The 14,707-nt window shown below is 40.3% G+C and overlaps 1 protein-coding gene across 2 annotated transcripts in view; it reads left to right on the top strand.

Annotated features, from left to right (window-relative positions):
* ANLN (anillin, actin binding protein) overlaps nucleotides 1-14,707 on the top strand; it is a 214,696-nt gene that overhangs the window by 177,107 nt on the left and 22,882 nt on the right. For both annotated transcript variants that reach the window (XM_075827026.1, XM_075827024.1), the window contains exons 19-20: nucleotides 2,670-2,782; nucleotides 10,415-10,501. In XM_075827026.1, coding sequence (XP_075683141.1) covers nucleotides 2,670-2,782; nucleotides 10,415-10,501 — 200 coding nt within the window. The remainder of the gene's footprint in view (nucleotides 1-2,669; nucleotides 2,783-10,414; nucleotides 10,502-14,707) is intronic.

The following is a 14,707-nucleotide window of genomic DNA, read 5'->3' as shown; positions in this document are numbered from 1 at the left end:
CCCTGTAGATTTACAGCCCAGTCGTGCGAAGAGCCTAGCCATGTTTTAGCAACATCAACTATATCTATATTTTCTTCCAGTATCAAGGCCTCCAGCTCCCCCATTTTGCTTTCTAGACTTCTGGCATTTGTGAACATGCACTTTAACTTGCCTTTCAGTTTCTCACTTTTATGATCAGAAATATTTGACATTTGGGCATGCTGTTTTGTAACAAAAGAATCTCCTTATCCTGTTGTCTAGTTCTCTCCCCACAGTCGGTTTCTCCTGCAACCAATATAGTCTAACCCCTCTCTAACCTGACTACCACTTTATTTTCTACATTGACCTCCCTCCTGAGCCCTAGTTTAAATACTCTGCCAACCGAGCTAGAATTCTCTTCCCCAGCACAGCGGACCCCCTTCCATTTTGGTGCAAATCATCTGCAGAATACAGTTTGTACCCCAATGAAAAGTCAGCCCAGTGCTTTAGGAACCCAAAGCCTTCTCCTCTACACCAAGACTTAAAGAGGCTCTGTCACCAGATTTTGCAAACCCTATCTCCTATTGCAGCAGATCGGCGCTGCAATGTAGATAAGAGCAAAGTTTTTTTTTTGTTTTTTTAAACGAGCATTTTTGGCCAAGTTATGACCATTTTTATATTTATGCAAATGAGGCCTTTCTAAAGTACAACTGGGCGTGTTTAAAGTAAAAGTACAACTGGGCGTGTATTGTGTGCATACATCTGGGCGTTTTTACTTGTTTTACTAGCTGGGCGTTGTGAATGGGAGTGTATGATGCTGACGAATCAGCATCATCCACTTCTCTTCGTTAACACCCAGCTTCTGGCAGTGCACAGACACAGCGTGTTCTCGAGAGATCACGCTGTGACGTCACTCACTTCCTGCCCCAGGTCCTGCATCGCGTCGGACGAGCGAGGACACATCGGCACCAGAGGCTACAGTTGATTCTGCAGCAGCATCAGCGTTTGCAGGTAAGTAGCTACATCACTTTAAAGAGGCTCTGTCACCAGATTTTGCAACCTCTTTCTGCTATTGCAGCAGATAGGCGCTGCAATGTAGATTACAGTAACGTTTTTATTTTTAAAAAACGAGCATTTTTGGCCAAGTTATGACCATTTTCGTATTTATGCAAATGAGGCTTGCAAAAGTACAAACTGGGCGTGTTGAAAAGTAAAAGTACAACTGGGTGTGTATTATGTGCGTACATCGGGGCGTGTTTACTACTTTTACTAGCTGGCCGTTCTGACGAGAAGTATCATCCACTTCTCTTCAGAACGCCCAGCTTCTGGCAGTGCAGATCTGTGACGTCACTCACAGGTCCTGCATCGTGTCGGCACCAGAGGCTACAGTTGATTCTGCATCAGCATTTGCAGGTAAGTAGCTACATCGACTTACCTGCAAACGCCGATGCTGCAGCAGAATCATCTGTAGCCTCTGGTGCCGGTGTCCTCGCTCGTCTGACACGATGCAGGACCTGTGAGTGACGTCACAGCATGATCTCTCGAGAACACGCTGTGTCTGCACTGCCAGAAGCTGGGCGTTCTGAAGAGAAGTGGATGATACTTCTCATCAGAACGCCCAGCTAGTAAAAGTAGTAAACACGCCCCGATGTACACACATAATACACGCCCAGTTGTACTTTTACTTTTCAACACGCCCAGTTGTACTTTTGCAAGCCTCATTTGCATAAATACGAAAATGGTCATAACTTGGCCAAAAATGCTCGTTTTTTTTAAATAAAAACGTTACTGTAATCTACATTGCAGCGCCTATCTGCTGCAATAGCAGATAGGGGTTGCAAAATCTAGTGACAGAGCCTCTTTAAGCCATGCATTTAACTCCCTGAGCTCCCCCACTGTCTTCCCTTCAGCTTGTAGCCTAGTTCTTTAAAATTATTCTTAAGGCTCCTCCACCTACCATTTATTCGGTCGTTGGTACCTACATGGACCACAACAGCTGGATCATCACCAGCCCCTCCCAGCAATTTGTCCACCTTTTCCACCACATGCCGAACCCTAGCACCATGGAGACATTCGGTTGAGGCGGTCTTGGCGACAAATTATTCTATCCGTCTTCCTGATTATAGAATCCCCTACAACGATCAATTGTCTTTCCTTACCTGCATTACCATCCCGCCGACTACTAGCTAGGCGGTTCTCCCGGCTGTAAGGGAGATCAGTATCCACTAGGGCTGCCATTTCTGAGACCGACACCCTCGCATCATTACCTAACTTGGCAAGTTTGCTTGGAATATCAGAAACCGGATTGGCCTTCCTTTTCTTGGGCACAATCGTAATGACCCACTGACTAAAGTTATTTATACAACATAGTAAACGGCGTAAATCTAATATGCAAAACAGAGTGGGTTTTTTTCCATTACCCCCCCAAAAAAGTTAATAAAAGTTAATCAAATTATATGTACCCAAAAATGGTGCTATTATAAAAAAAATACAACCTGTCCCGCATAAAAAAAAGACCTTATACAGCTATGTCGATGCAAAAATAAAAGTATTAGCTCTTGGAATGCGACAATGAAAAAACACAAAAAAATTGCTTGGTCATTAAGGTTTAAAATAGGCTGGTCATTTAAGGGGTTAAAGGACATGATGATAAATCAGAGAGATAATACAATATGGTTTTGCAATTAAACAACTGCTTTTTCTCCTCACAGCCTTGGCTAGCCCAGGAGGGCCAAATGCTGTCCGGACCAGTAATTTTGTTCTTGTTGGGACTCACAAGCTTACTTTAGCTTCAATTGGCAGCAGCAAATTTCTTTTAGACAAGGTATTAACTAGGTATTTAAATGTCTATGATTACAGATGTTTGTCCATACCGATACTGGAATGTCTGGGTGAAGTATTTTGTAGTCAAGAAGTGTCCAATTACAAATCTACATTAAGTGTTTGTTGTATTCATCTCCTGCTACCTTGGATGGTATACTTGCTTTCATGTATTCTATGTCTACAAAAACAAGTTACGCACATTGTCATGAGTAAAGGTTTGTTTTTGTATTTTTTACCCCAAATTATTTTTTTTCTTAGATAAGTGTTCTAGATATTTTACAGTAAACACCTTTCAATAATCTTCACAAAGTTGAGTAAATTTGAGAATTGTGCTACAGATCTGTGATAGGCAAACCTGCAGTAGGTTTAGAAAATCTGCAGCTGATTTCTCAGTTTTCGATCGCCAGATTGGCTAGCGGAACCGCACGCGTGTTACGTCAATATAATTCAATGGAGCTAATCTGTGACTTTTCAATGCGGAATATTTGACAATAATAAACATTCTGCAAATTTTAAAATATGCAGCATATTCATTATTTCACACAGATTTTCTACTGATCCTGTGAATAAGGAATAAAATACCCCATTTACATCCATTGCCGGTGGAATCTGTGGCCATCTCTCTATTTTCTTCATCAAATGCTTAGATGCATCTTCTTTACACCAGGCACTGCAGAGTATAAATCAGCAGTGAAAGGCCCCATTCACATCGCGATAGTGTTATTCGCTGAGCATATAAGTTTTTAAACACTAAAAAAAGTATTGAAACATAGAGCTCGATGTATACATAGACTATGATGGGTCAAACGTAGACCAAAATAGCATCCGTTTGGTCTATGTTTATCATGGTTTCCGTTGGGATACTGTTATTTGAAAGCACTGAATAGCGTATTCTGCTATGCTATTCTGTACTTAAAAAAAAAATAAAAAAATATATATATATACACGTGTGACGTAACATTTTTTTTAGAATTGATCTCAATGGACGACGTATGCAAACTTAATGCTATACGTACGTTTGTTTCAGTTTACATACAGTAAGTCTATTTTTTTTTGTTTTATCACTGTTCACTTTAAAAAATAAAATACTTTTTTAGTTAAAAAAAAACTGACAAACTCTGGTGAGAATTGTATTTTAACCCCTTCCCGCACCTTGACGTAACTGCACGTCGGTGTGTGCAGTAACTTCGTGCACCTCCATGTGCAGTCACGTCAGTGCTTTGACAGTTAACCGCCGCGCGGTGCTACACCGCAGTGGCGGTTTACTGTGCAGGGTGTCTGCCCTGCATTCCCCTTTGCCGTTCAGCGGCCCATCGCCGCTGATTTCGGCAGTTAACCCCTTAATTGCGGCGTTCGATTGCCACACTTAAGGTGTTTAGCGCAGATCGGTAGCCCCCACGTGAAATCAAGGGGGCTGGCGATGGTACCCACGGCAACCGGACGGCAGATAATGGCTTCCGAGCTGCCATGTACAGAAGCCTATGAGGACCAGCCGGAGGGTGGTCATCGTAGGCTTCCTGTCAGTGTGACTGTTACGGCACAATGACAGTTAGTTAGAATTCATTACACTAGTTGGTAGTGCAATGTGTTCCAGCAGCGATCAGAGCTGCAAGTCTAAATGTCCCCTAGTGGGACAAGTAAAAAAAAGGTTAAAAAAAGAATAAAAATGTTTTTTAAAAAAAGTGTCAAAATAAGTTATAAGTGACATAAACAAGAACTTTTTTTTCCTATAAGTAGTATTTTATTATAGGAAAAAAATGAACACGTAAAAAAAAAGTACACATTTGGTATCACCGTGTTCATAACTACCCCAACTATAAAACTACAATATTATTTTTCCCGCACGGTGAACACCGCAAATAAACTAAAATCAATGCCAGAATCACTATTTTTTGGTCACCACCCCCTCCCAAAATATACAATAAAAAGTGATCAAAAAGTCGCATGTACGCCAAAATAGTACCAATACAAACTACAACCCGTCCCGCAAAAAACAAGCCCTTACACAGCTTTTTTGACTGAAAAATAAAAAAGTTACGGCTCTCAGAATATGGTGACACAGAAAATAATTTATTTTATAAAGAAGTTATTTTATTGCGCAAACACTACAAAATGTAAAAAAAACTATATACATATGGTATCGCCGTAATCGTACCGACCCGCAGAATCAAATATAATGGTCATTTATAGCCCAGGGTGAACGCCGTAAAAAAATTAATAAAAATCATTGTCAGAATTGATGGTTTTTGGTCACCTTGCTTGACGAAAAATGGAATAAAATGGCAGCACTGAATCTGCACGCTCCTCTCCTGAAATACTCTGTGCTGCTGTGAACTCTGCTCTTACCATTACGTAGCTCAGTCTGTTACCTCTCCTCCACTCCTGTCCTCAATAACACCTTCACATGATTGGCAAGTCACCACCCTGCACAAGATCCGCACGCTCATCTCCTGAAATACTCTTTGCTGCCTTAAACTCTGTGGACAGGTCAGGATCCTGTTTCTTTTAAATGCTGCACTGTAGCGCAGCCTTATATAGTGGATCGAGCGGGTTCCCCAGCAGCATTTAAAAGAAACAGGATCCTGACCTGTCCACAGAGTTTAAGGCAGCACAGAGTATTTCAGGAGCCGGGCACGGCCGGCTACGGGCAGCCGGTCGTTTTTCCGAGCCGTGCTCCCATTATAGAGTATAGGAGCACGGCCCGTAAAATAAAAAAATAGAACATGTTCTATCTTTTTAACGGCATCGGCACCTTCCCGTGAGAAAACGGGAAGGTACCCGTGGCTAACAGAAGTCTATGGGCCCGCTATTTCGGGTCGTAATTACGACCCGTAATAACGGGTGTTTTTTCTTTCGTGTGCATGAGGCCCCGTAATGACGGGTGGCTACATGTGTGCAAAAAAAAAAAAGACGTTCATACTTACCGAGAACTTTCTGCTTCCTCCAGTCCGGTCTCCCGGCCGTTGCCTTGGTGACGCGTCCCTCTCGACATCCGGCCCGACGTTCCTGGATGACGTTACAGCCCATGTGACCGCTGCAGCCAATCACAGGCTGCAGCGGCCTCTGCAGCCAATCACAGGCTGCCGCGTCAGAAAAGAAGGTCGGACTGGAGGAAGAAGAGGGACTCGTCACCAAGACAACGACCGGGTACGTATGAAATGCTTTTTATTTTATTTTTAATCAGCAGCCTCTTTTCTCTATCAGTGATTGATAGAGACAAGTGGCTGCCGATTTTGTATAATATTTTTGACAGGGTTCGGTCAAAACGTGTTCGGCCGAACCCGGTGAAGTTCGGATTCGCTGCGAACCGAACTTTTCCCGATGTTCGGACCGAAACCGGGTTCGGTTGTCCCGGTTTGCTCATCTCTACCCGGGACTAACAGACAGACACCGCGATCGCGCTGTTACAGGAGCCTGTAAAAATCACAATATACTGCAATACATTAGTATTGCAGTGTATTCTACCAGTGATCTAATGACTGCTGGTTCAAGTCTCCGATGGGGACTAATAAAATGTGTGAAAACAATAGTAAATGGTTATTATTAGTGGAAAAAATGCAATAAATATTTAAAGTCCAAAAATAAACCCTTTTCACATTTTTCCTCTAAAATAATGTAAAAAAAATACACAAAATTGGAATCGCTGCGTCCGTGAAAGTCCAAACTATTACAATATACCATTATTGAACTCGCACGGTGAACGCCGTGAAAAATAAAGAATTTTAAACTGCAAAATCGTTGTTTTTTTTGTCACCTTGGCTCCACCAAAAATTTTTATAAAAAGTGCTAAAAAAAGTCGTCTGTACCAAAAAAATAGTACCAATAAAAACTACAGCTCGTCCCGCAAAAGATAAGCCCTCACACCGCTCTATTGACGGAAAAATAAAAAAAAGTTGTGACTCTCAGAAAGCGGGAAGGAAAAAAGAAAAAGCAAAACATGGATCACTTCGGAAAGGGTTAATTACTTTCTAATAAAACCATTTATGACCACATGTGGGGTATTGCCGTACTCGGGAGAAATTGTTTTACAAATGTTGGGGTGCTTTTTCCTCCTTTATTCTTTGTGAAATTGAAAATAGTCAACTTTTTAGTGGAAATAATGTTGATATTAATTTTCACTGTTTAATTCTAATAAATTCTGCAAAAGACGTGTGGGGTCTAAATGCTCACTATACCCCTAGATAGGTTCCTTAAGTGGTGTAGTTTCCCAAATGGGGTTACCTTTGGGGGGCTTCCACTGTTTTGGTCCCTCGGCTGCTTTGCAAATTCGACATGAAACCCAAAATCTATTCCAGCTAAATTTGAGCTCCAAAAGCCAAATAGCGCTCTTTCCCTTCTAAGCCCCGCTTGTGGGTTCAAACAGTACTTTATTACCACATATGGCGTATTTACGTAATCGGGAGAAATTGTTTTACAAATGTTGGGGTGCTGTTTCTCCTTTATTCCTTGTAAAAATTAAAAATGTCTAAGTTTTTTCAGAAAAAAAGTAGATTTTTACCCTTACAGACTAATTCCAATGAATTCAGCAAAACAACTGTGGGGTCAAAATGCTAACTTTACCCCTAGAAAAATTCCTTGAGGGGTTTCTTTTCCAATATGGGTTAAATTTTGGGGGGTTTCCACTGTTTTCATCACTCCAGTGCATTGCAAACGCGACACGGCACTGAAAACTATTCCAGCAAAATCAGAAATCCAAATGGTGCTCTTTCTATTCTGAGCTTTGCTGTGGGTCCAAACAGCAGTTTATTACCACATATGGGGGTATTGCTATAATCGGAAGAAATTGCTTTACATATGTTGGGGTGTTTTTCTGCTTTATTCCTTGTAAAAATGTCTACGTTTTTTCACAAAAAAAGTAGATTTTCATCTTCACATACTAATTCAAATAAATTTAGCAAAAAAACTGTGGGTTCAAAATGCTAACTATAACCCTAGATAAATTCCTTGAGGGGTGTCGTTTCCAAAATGGGGTCTCTTTTGAGGGGTCTTTACTGTCTTTGTACCACAAGACCTATTCAAACCTGACATGGTGCCTAAAATATATTCTAAAAAAAAGGAGGCCCCAAAATCCTCTAGGTGCACCTTTGCTTCTAAGGCCTGTGTTTCAGTCCAGTAGCACGATAGGGCCACATGTGGGATATTTCTAAAAAAAAAATGCAGAATCTGGGCAGTAAATATGGAGTGGCATTTCTCATGTAAAACCTTCTGTGGTACAGAATTTTTTTTATTACAAATGAATTTTGGCAAAAAAAAATGAAATTTGTACATTTCACCTCTGCTTTGCTTTAATTCTTGTGCAACGCCTAAAGGGTTAAAACACTTTCTGAATGCTGTTATGAATACTTTGAGGGGTGCGGTTTTCAAAATGGGTGATTTATGGGGACTTTCTAATATATAAGGCTCTTAAAGCCACTTCAGATCTGAACTGGTCCCTGAAAAAGTAGGCTTTTGAAATTTTCTTGAAAATATGAGTGCTGCTAAACGTCCTAGAAAAATAAGTGTTCAAAAAACTATGCAAACATAAAGTAGACATATGGGAAATATAAACTAGTAAGTATTTTGTGTAGTATTACTATCTGTTTTACAAGTAGATACATTTAAATTTAGAAAAATGCTAATTTTCTCTAAATCTTGGTGTTTTTTACAAATTAAATATTGAATTTATCGACCAAATTTTTTTCCCTAACATAAAGTACAATATGTCACGAGAAAACAATCTCAGAATCACTTGGCTAGGTAAAAGCATTCCAATGTTATTTGCACATAAAGTGAAACGTGACCGATTTAAAAAATGGGGCTCTGTCAGGAAGGTCCAAAGAGGGAAGAGGCTAAATACCAGACAAATGGTTATTTTTGCCTACAGCCCAGGCGGAAGCATTTACAGTGAAGGAAATAAGTATTTGATCCCTTGCTGATTTTGTAAGTTTGCCCACTGTCAAAGACATGAACAGTCTAGAATTTTTAGGCTAGGTTAATTTTACCAGTGAGAGATAGATTATATAAAAAAACAAACAGAAAATCACATAGTCAAAATTGGATATATTTATTTGCATTGTGCACAGAGAAATAAGTATTTGATCCCCTACCAACCATTAAGAGTTCAGCCTCCTCCAGACCAGTTACACGCTCCAAATCAACTTGGTGCCTGCATTAAAGACAGCTGTCTTAAATGGTCACCTGTATAAAAGACTCCTGTCCACAGACTCAATTAATCAGTCTGACTCTAACCTCTACAACATGGGCAAGAGCAAAGAGCTTTCTAAGGATGTCAGGGACACGATCATAGACCTGCACAAGGCTGGAATGGGCTACAAAACCATAAGTAAGACGCTGGGTGAGGAGACAACTGTTGGTGCAATAGTAAGAAAATGGAAGACATACAAAATGACTGTCAATCGACATCGATCTGGGGCTCCATGCAAAATCTCACCTCGTGGGGTATCCTTGATCCTGAGGAAGGTGAGAGCTCAGCCGAAAACTACACGTGGGCAACTTGTTAATGATCTCAAGGCAGCTGGGACCACAGTCACCAAGAAAACCATTGGTAACACATTACGCCGTAATGGATTAAAATCATGCAGTGCCCGCAAGGTCCCCCTGCTCAAGAAGGCACATGTACAGGCCCGTCTGAAGTTTGAAAATGAACATCTGGATGATTCTGAGAGTGATTGGGAGAAGGTGCTGTGGTCAGATGAGACTAAAATTGAGCTCTTTGGCATTAACTCAACTCGCCGTGTTTGGAGGAAGAGAAATACTGCCTATGACCCAAAGAACACCGTCCCCACTGTCAAGCATGGAGGTGGAAACATTATGTTTTGGGGGTGTTTCTCTGCTAAGGGCACAGGACTACTTCACCGCATCAAAGGGAGAATGGATGGAGCCATGTACCGTCAAATCCTGAGTGACAACCTCCTTCCCTCCACCAGGACATTAAAAATGGCTCGTGGCTGGGTCTTCCAGCACGACAATGACCCGAAACATACAGCCAAGGCAACAAAGGAGTCGCTCAAAAAGAAGCACATTAAGGTCATGGAGTGGCCTAGCCAGTCTCCAGACCTTAATCCCATCGAAAACTTATGGAGGGAGCTGAAGATCCGAGTTGCCAAGCGACAGCCTCGAAAACTTAATGATTTACAGATGATCTGCAAAGAGGAGTGGGCCAAAATTCCATCTAACATGTGTGCAAACCTCATCATCAACTACAAAAAACGTCCGACTGATGTGCTTGCCAACAAGGGTTTTGCCACCAAGTATTAAGTCTTGTTTGCCAAAGGGATCAAATACTTATTTCTCTGTGCACAATGCAAATAAATATATATAATTTTGACAATGTGATTTTCAGTTGTTTTTTTTTAAATATAATCTATCTCTCACTGGTAAAATTAACCTAGCCTAAAAATTCTAGACTGTTCATGTCTTTGACAGTGGGCAAACTTACAAAATCATCAAGGAATCAAATACTTATTTCCTTCACAGTATGGTCCTGGTCAGAAAGCCCATCATTGCTAGGGTGTTTTTGAAGTAGGTTGAATTTCCAGAGTGGCATAATACAGTTGCAACAAGTTGACATTGAAGTGTAATGTTACATTGTTTCATTCATATACTGCAAAAACTTCTTTCTTTCTTATTCTAGGTTCCATTTTTGTCTCCTTTAGAAGGTCACATTTGTCTTAAACTTAAATGTCAAGTAAATTCATTTGTGGAAGAAAGGGGCTTCTTGGTGAGTTGTTGTTTTTTTTTTTCTCTTCATTGCTTAATTTATAGTAAATGCATAACAATATTCTGTTTTTATTCTTTATTTAAAACAAAAAAAATTGTCTTTTAGAGGCAATAGTATATTTTCATCTTTAATTTACATACAGAATTAATAAACCATAGATAGTTAAAGACTTTACAAATACTTTGCATTAAAAGCCTGTTGATGGTTTCCAATAACAGCCACTGGGTGGAACATGACATTTTTATGGTTGTTTCTTGGCTGTCAGTGGTAACTGGACTCTCTTACTAGAAAGCTTTATTTGTTTTACCATTTTTGCCTTCTAAAGCATTAGATAACTGCATTCAATGAGCCCTGTGTATATAAAAGGTATTTATTAAACTTTACTAAACTATTTTTTCTGTCATTTTTCATAAATACTTTGGGTGTAAACATTCCCAATAACATTTATCGCCTGTTCGTTGTGGCATTAGGGTGTTCTCTGTTATCTCTTCAGAAACCAAATACTATGCAGCGAGATAAAGCATTTTATATTTAATTTAGGGTAAGTTCCTTCTGCGTTTTCCATAAGCCAAAACAAATACTGGCAGTTCCTTAGATGTTTGCAATTTTCATATCACGCCTAATCCCTTAAAATGAGTGTAACCTTTCTTTCCATGCTAATCCAAATAATTTCAACAGAAATCTGTTAATTGGCATAGGTTGGGTCCATTGGCAATGAGAAGAAAATCTGTTCTACAAATGATTCTTATTTAACAGATGGGTTTTGTAGTAACACAAACAGCACAATTTTATACACATGACCCCGCAGCAGGGAGGACAGTTTGCTTCCTGTTATTATCAGCCTCTAACACACAGAGGCTTTAAAATAAAAATTTAAAAAAAACACATACTGGATGTTTGTCAAAGAAAGATAGTGCTAAAATACCTGTCTGTTAATTTACCATGAGAGCAAGAGTGGATTTTATATAGAACAAATAGAGAAGGAAGGGGAAGGAGTGGGGAGAAGGGCAAGAAGCATAGAGAACAACTGATCTCTTGGATTGATTAATAGAAATTAAATATTAAAATGACCGGCTTAGAGGTATATTATGCCTAACAGGGATGGGGGGAGTGGTTCCTCATTAAAGTGCACCCCATAGATTGGAAAAACCCATATAACATATGTATGATAGGATAGTAGATGGGAATGAAGGGAAAAGGAGTACATCAAGTATCGATTAGCTAAAGTGGAGTGCCCAGAAGGGCAAACCATGCGGTAATGTCTATGCGCCTGAGGCATGCCACTGTTATATGCCACTGTTATATGCCAATTGATACCTGTGGATTAGTCTGAATATCACCGCTTTAATAACACCTAAAAAGATGGGTATATCCCACCAGGTGTCACAAAGCAGAAAACTACACACATTAATATAGTTGTGACACAGACAGCAGACAAATGTGATCGTCAGTGCCAAACCTTGACAGGTGCCTTATTATGTTTTATTATCGGCAGCCTAGTCAATGGTGGCAATCTGAAAAAATAATAAATTCCACAGTGAGATGAATTAGTACCTGAGTTACAATAAATGCCAGTGACACTTCGTATCTATTGTAAGTAACTGGCAGCTGAGCGGATATTCAGCTTGGATTTGTAAAGGCAGCATAGGAGACTAGCAGCAGCTCAGAGAACGCTGACCTTCTCTGCACTACACAGTGAGAGCACGTTGCCAGGCAACCAGCCAGACACCGAAGACTGTAACAGCAAGTCTGTGTGTTATTGGAGTCACTGCTCACATGCTGTTTGAGCGCTGTGAGCAGTTGAGCTGATATTCAGCTATAAGCTATTTTTTTATTTATTTTTTGTTTTGTACAACAAAGAATAAATAAATCTAATTAAAATAATATATATATAGATTGAAATAACAACAATTTGTGGTGGTAAACTTTGTACAATAAATACACTTTTGAATCTTTGGGTGCTAAACATGGACAGGTATTTGTATGCCATGATAATAATCTTTACTTTTTATTATTTTTGAGACTCTTCGCTCCAACCTGTGGGAGTTTATCAATTAAATATTATCTTTATTTTACTGAGTTGTGATTGGCCGTGACAGCTGTCAATCACAACTCCCAACATAAAGGATGCCAGAAACAGATCACCCATGCCCCTAGATGAAGCTGACTGACGTCAGCGAAACACGCGTCGGGACATATCCGGTCTTAGACCAGAGAAATACTGATTTGAAGGGAACAACTTGCATTTAGATAGGAGCGACCAGAGCGATCTTCGCTTATTGCTGAATATCGGCTCAGCTGCTCACAGAGCTCAAACAGCATGTGAGCAGTGACTCTAGCAACTGACATGCTGTTCCAGTCGTCGGCGTCTGGCCTGTTGCTCGGCGATGGGCTCTCCACGAACATCAGAGAGTAAGGCAGCATTCTCCCAGCTGCTTTACCGTTGCGTAGCTGCATGCACAGAGGAGAGATCTCCACACATAGCGGAATATCAGCTCAGCTGCTAACAGTGCTTGAACAGCGTGTAATAATAACACACAGTATAAAAGCGTATCCGGCAGACCAATTTCGAACAAAAGGTAATTTTATTTTGTTTTTAATGCCAGTAGCAGAGTGCGACGTTTCGGTCTAAGCGACCTTCATCAGGCACTGGAATGGTTAAAGAACAATAGTCACAATAAGAATGTATATCATATATCACAAGATATGAGGGAAGGGGGGGGGGGGGAAACAAGGGTGTATAAATAACTACATAAATACATGTTACGCTGAACAAGTGTGTGTGTAGACGTTAAAGCTTATCAATTACTCCAAATGGCAGAGAAAACAATAAGTAAAAATAAAACACAACTACAATCAGGAGCAGGGAGAAACATCCAAATACAGATATGGATACAGCATTACATTGTCGCAACAAGAAGAATTGCATCAAAATAAATTAGAACAAAGCAAGTCCAATTGTGTGATGGTATCTAAGGACACAGGTTGCGGAAAAATAGTTATGAGTGTAATAGTAAACTAGATGGCAGTGGAAGTACTAGTAACAAAGGATCCAGCTGTAAAAACACTTTTTAAATTATCACTGTAGATTATCACGAAAATTCATAGACAGACTGAATCAGGCAGGTATTGTGACCGGTGTATACACTAAAGTCATAGCGAAAGGAAGGCAGACCTTGAAAATACAATGAAATAAAATAAGATAAGCACCAAAGAAGGGGGGGGGGGGGAAAGACTAAGTCTAAGTAACGTGAGTATGGCTTGGTAGTTGACTATTACCTGAGCTGTGCTGGAAAAACTGTATAGACGAGCGCTTGTGGTACGGATAGCGGCTGGCCGCTGTGTCATGGCGTTGTATGTGAGCGTTCCATGCTCACTTTAAATATGGCGCCAAGGAGATTCACTCTGACGTGGGTACAGTGGGCGGGGCGCTGATGTCATAGCTGACGCGTTTGCGTTACGGACGCAAGTGGGCGTGACTCGTGGAGAGTCGTGATTGGACACAGCATAATACGCAGCTCCCGCTGTTGTGAACAAGGAAGTAGACATGATCATCCAGCCTGGACGTCATGTGTATTCAGAATCCTGACACTTCTGAATCTTTTCTTTGAGATTTCTAGCAAGGGAAACTAAATCTCGTTTACCTCCGTAATCTCGCGAGATTTCGCTTCCCTTGCCGGAGTCTCACAGAAAAGATTCAGAAGTGTCAGGATTCTGAATACACATGACGTCCAGGCTGGATTTCATGTGTATTCATTATCAGGACACTTGATTAACGTTAATCTCTGTGTATGTGGCTGCACATCGCTGCTGTGTAAATCAATGGAGATGAGTGTATGATGCTGACTGGTCATTGATTGGTCAGCGTCATACACGTAAACACGCCCAGTTAAAAACACAATACACGCCCAGTTGGACATAACGAAAAATAAACGCCCAGTTGTCCATTTCAAACCTCATTTGCATATATATATATATATATATATATATATATATATATATATATATATATAAAATAGCTCATAACTTGGCCAAAAATGAACGTTTTAAAAAAAAAACACGTTATTGTTATCTACATTGCAGCGCCGATCACATGAAATAGGAGATAGGGATTTGAGAATCTGGTGACAGAGCCTCTTTAAGTATGGGCCAATGTCTCATTATATAGTGTATTTTTTTGGAGCAAGGGTGGTAGGTATGTACAAA

Source organism: Rhinoderma darwinii, chromosome 5 (assembly GCF_050947455.1).
Source record: "Rhinoderma darwinii isolate aRhiDar2 chromosome 5, aRhiDar2.hap1, whole genome shotgun sequence".
Taxonomy (NCBI): domain Eukaryota; kingdom Metazoa; phylum Chordata; class Amphibia; order Anura; family Rhinodermatidae; genus Rhinoderma; species Rhinoderma darwinii.
Note: the sequence above shows the minus strand (reverse complement) of the source record. Positions and strands in the feature narration are given on the sequence as shown.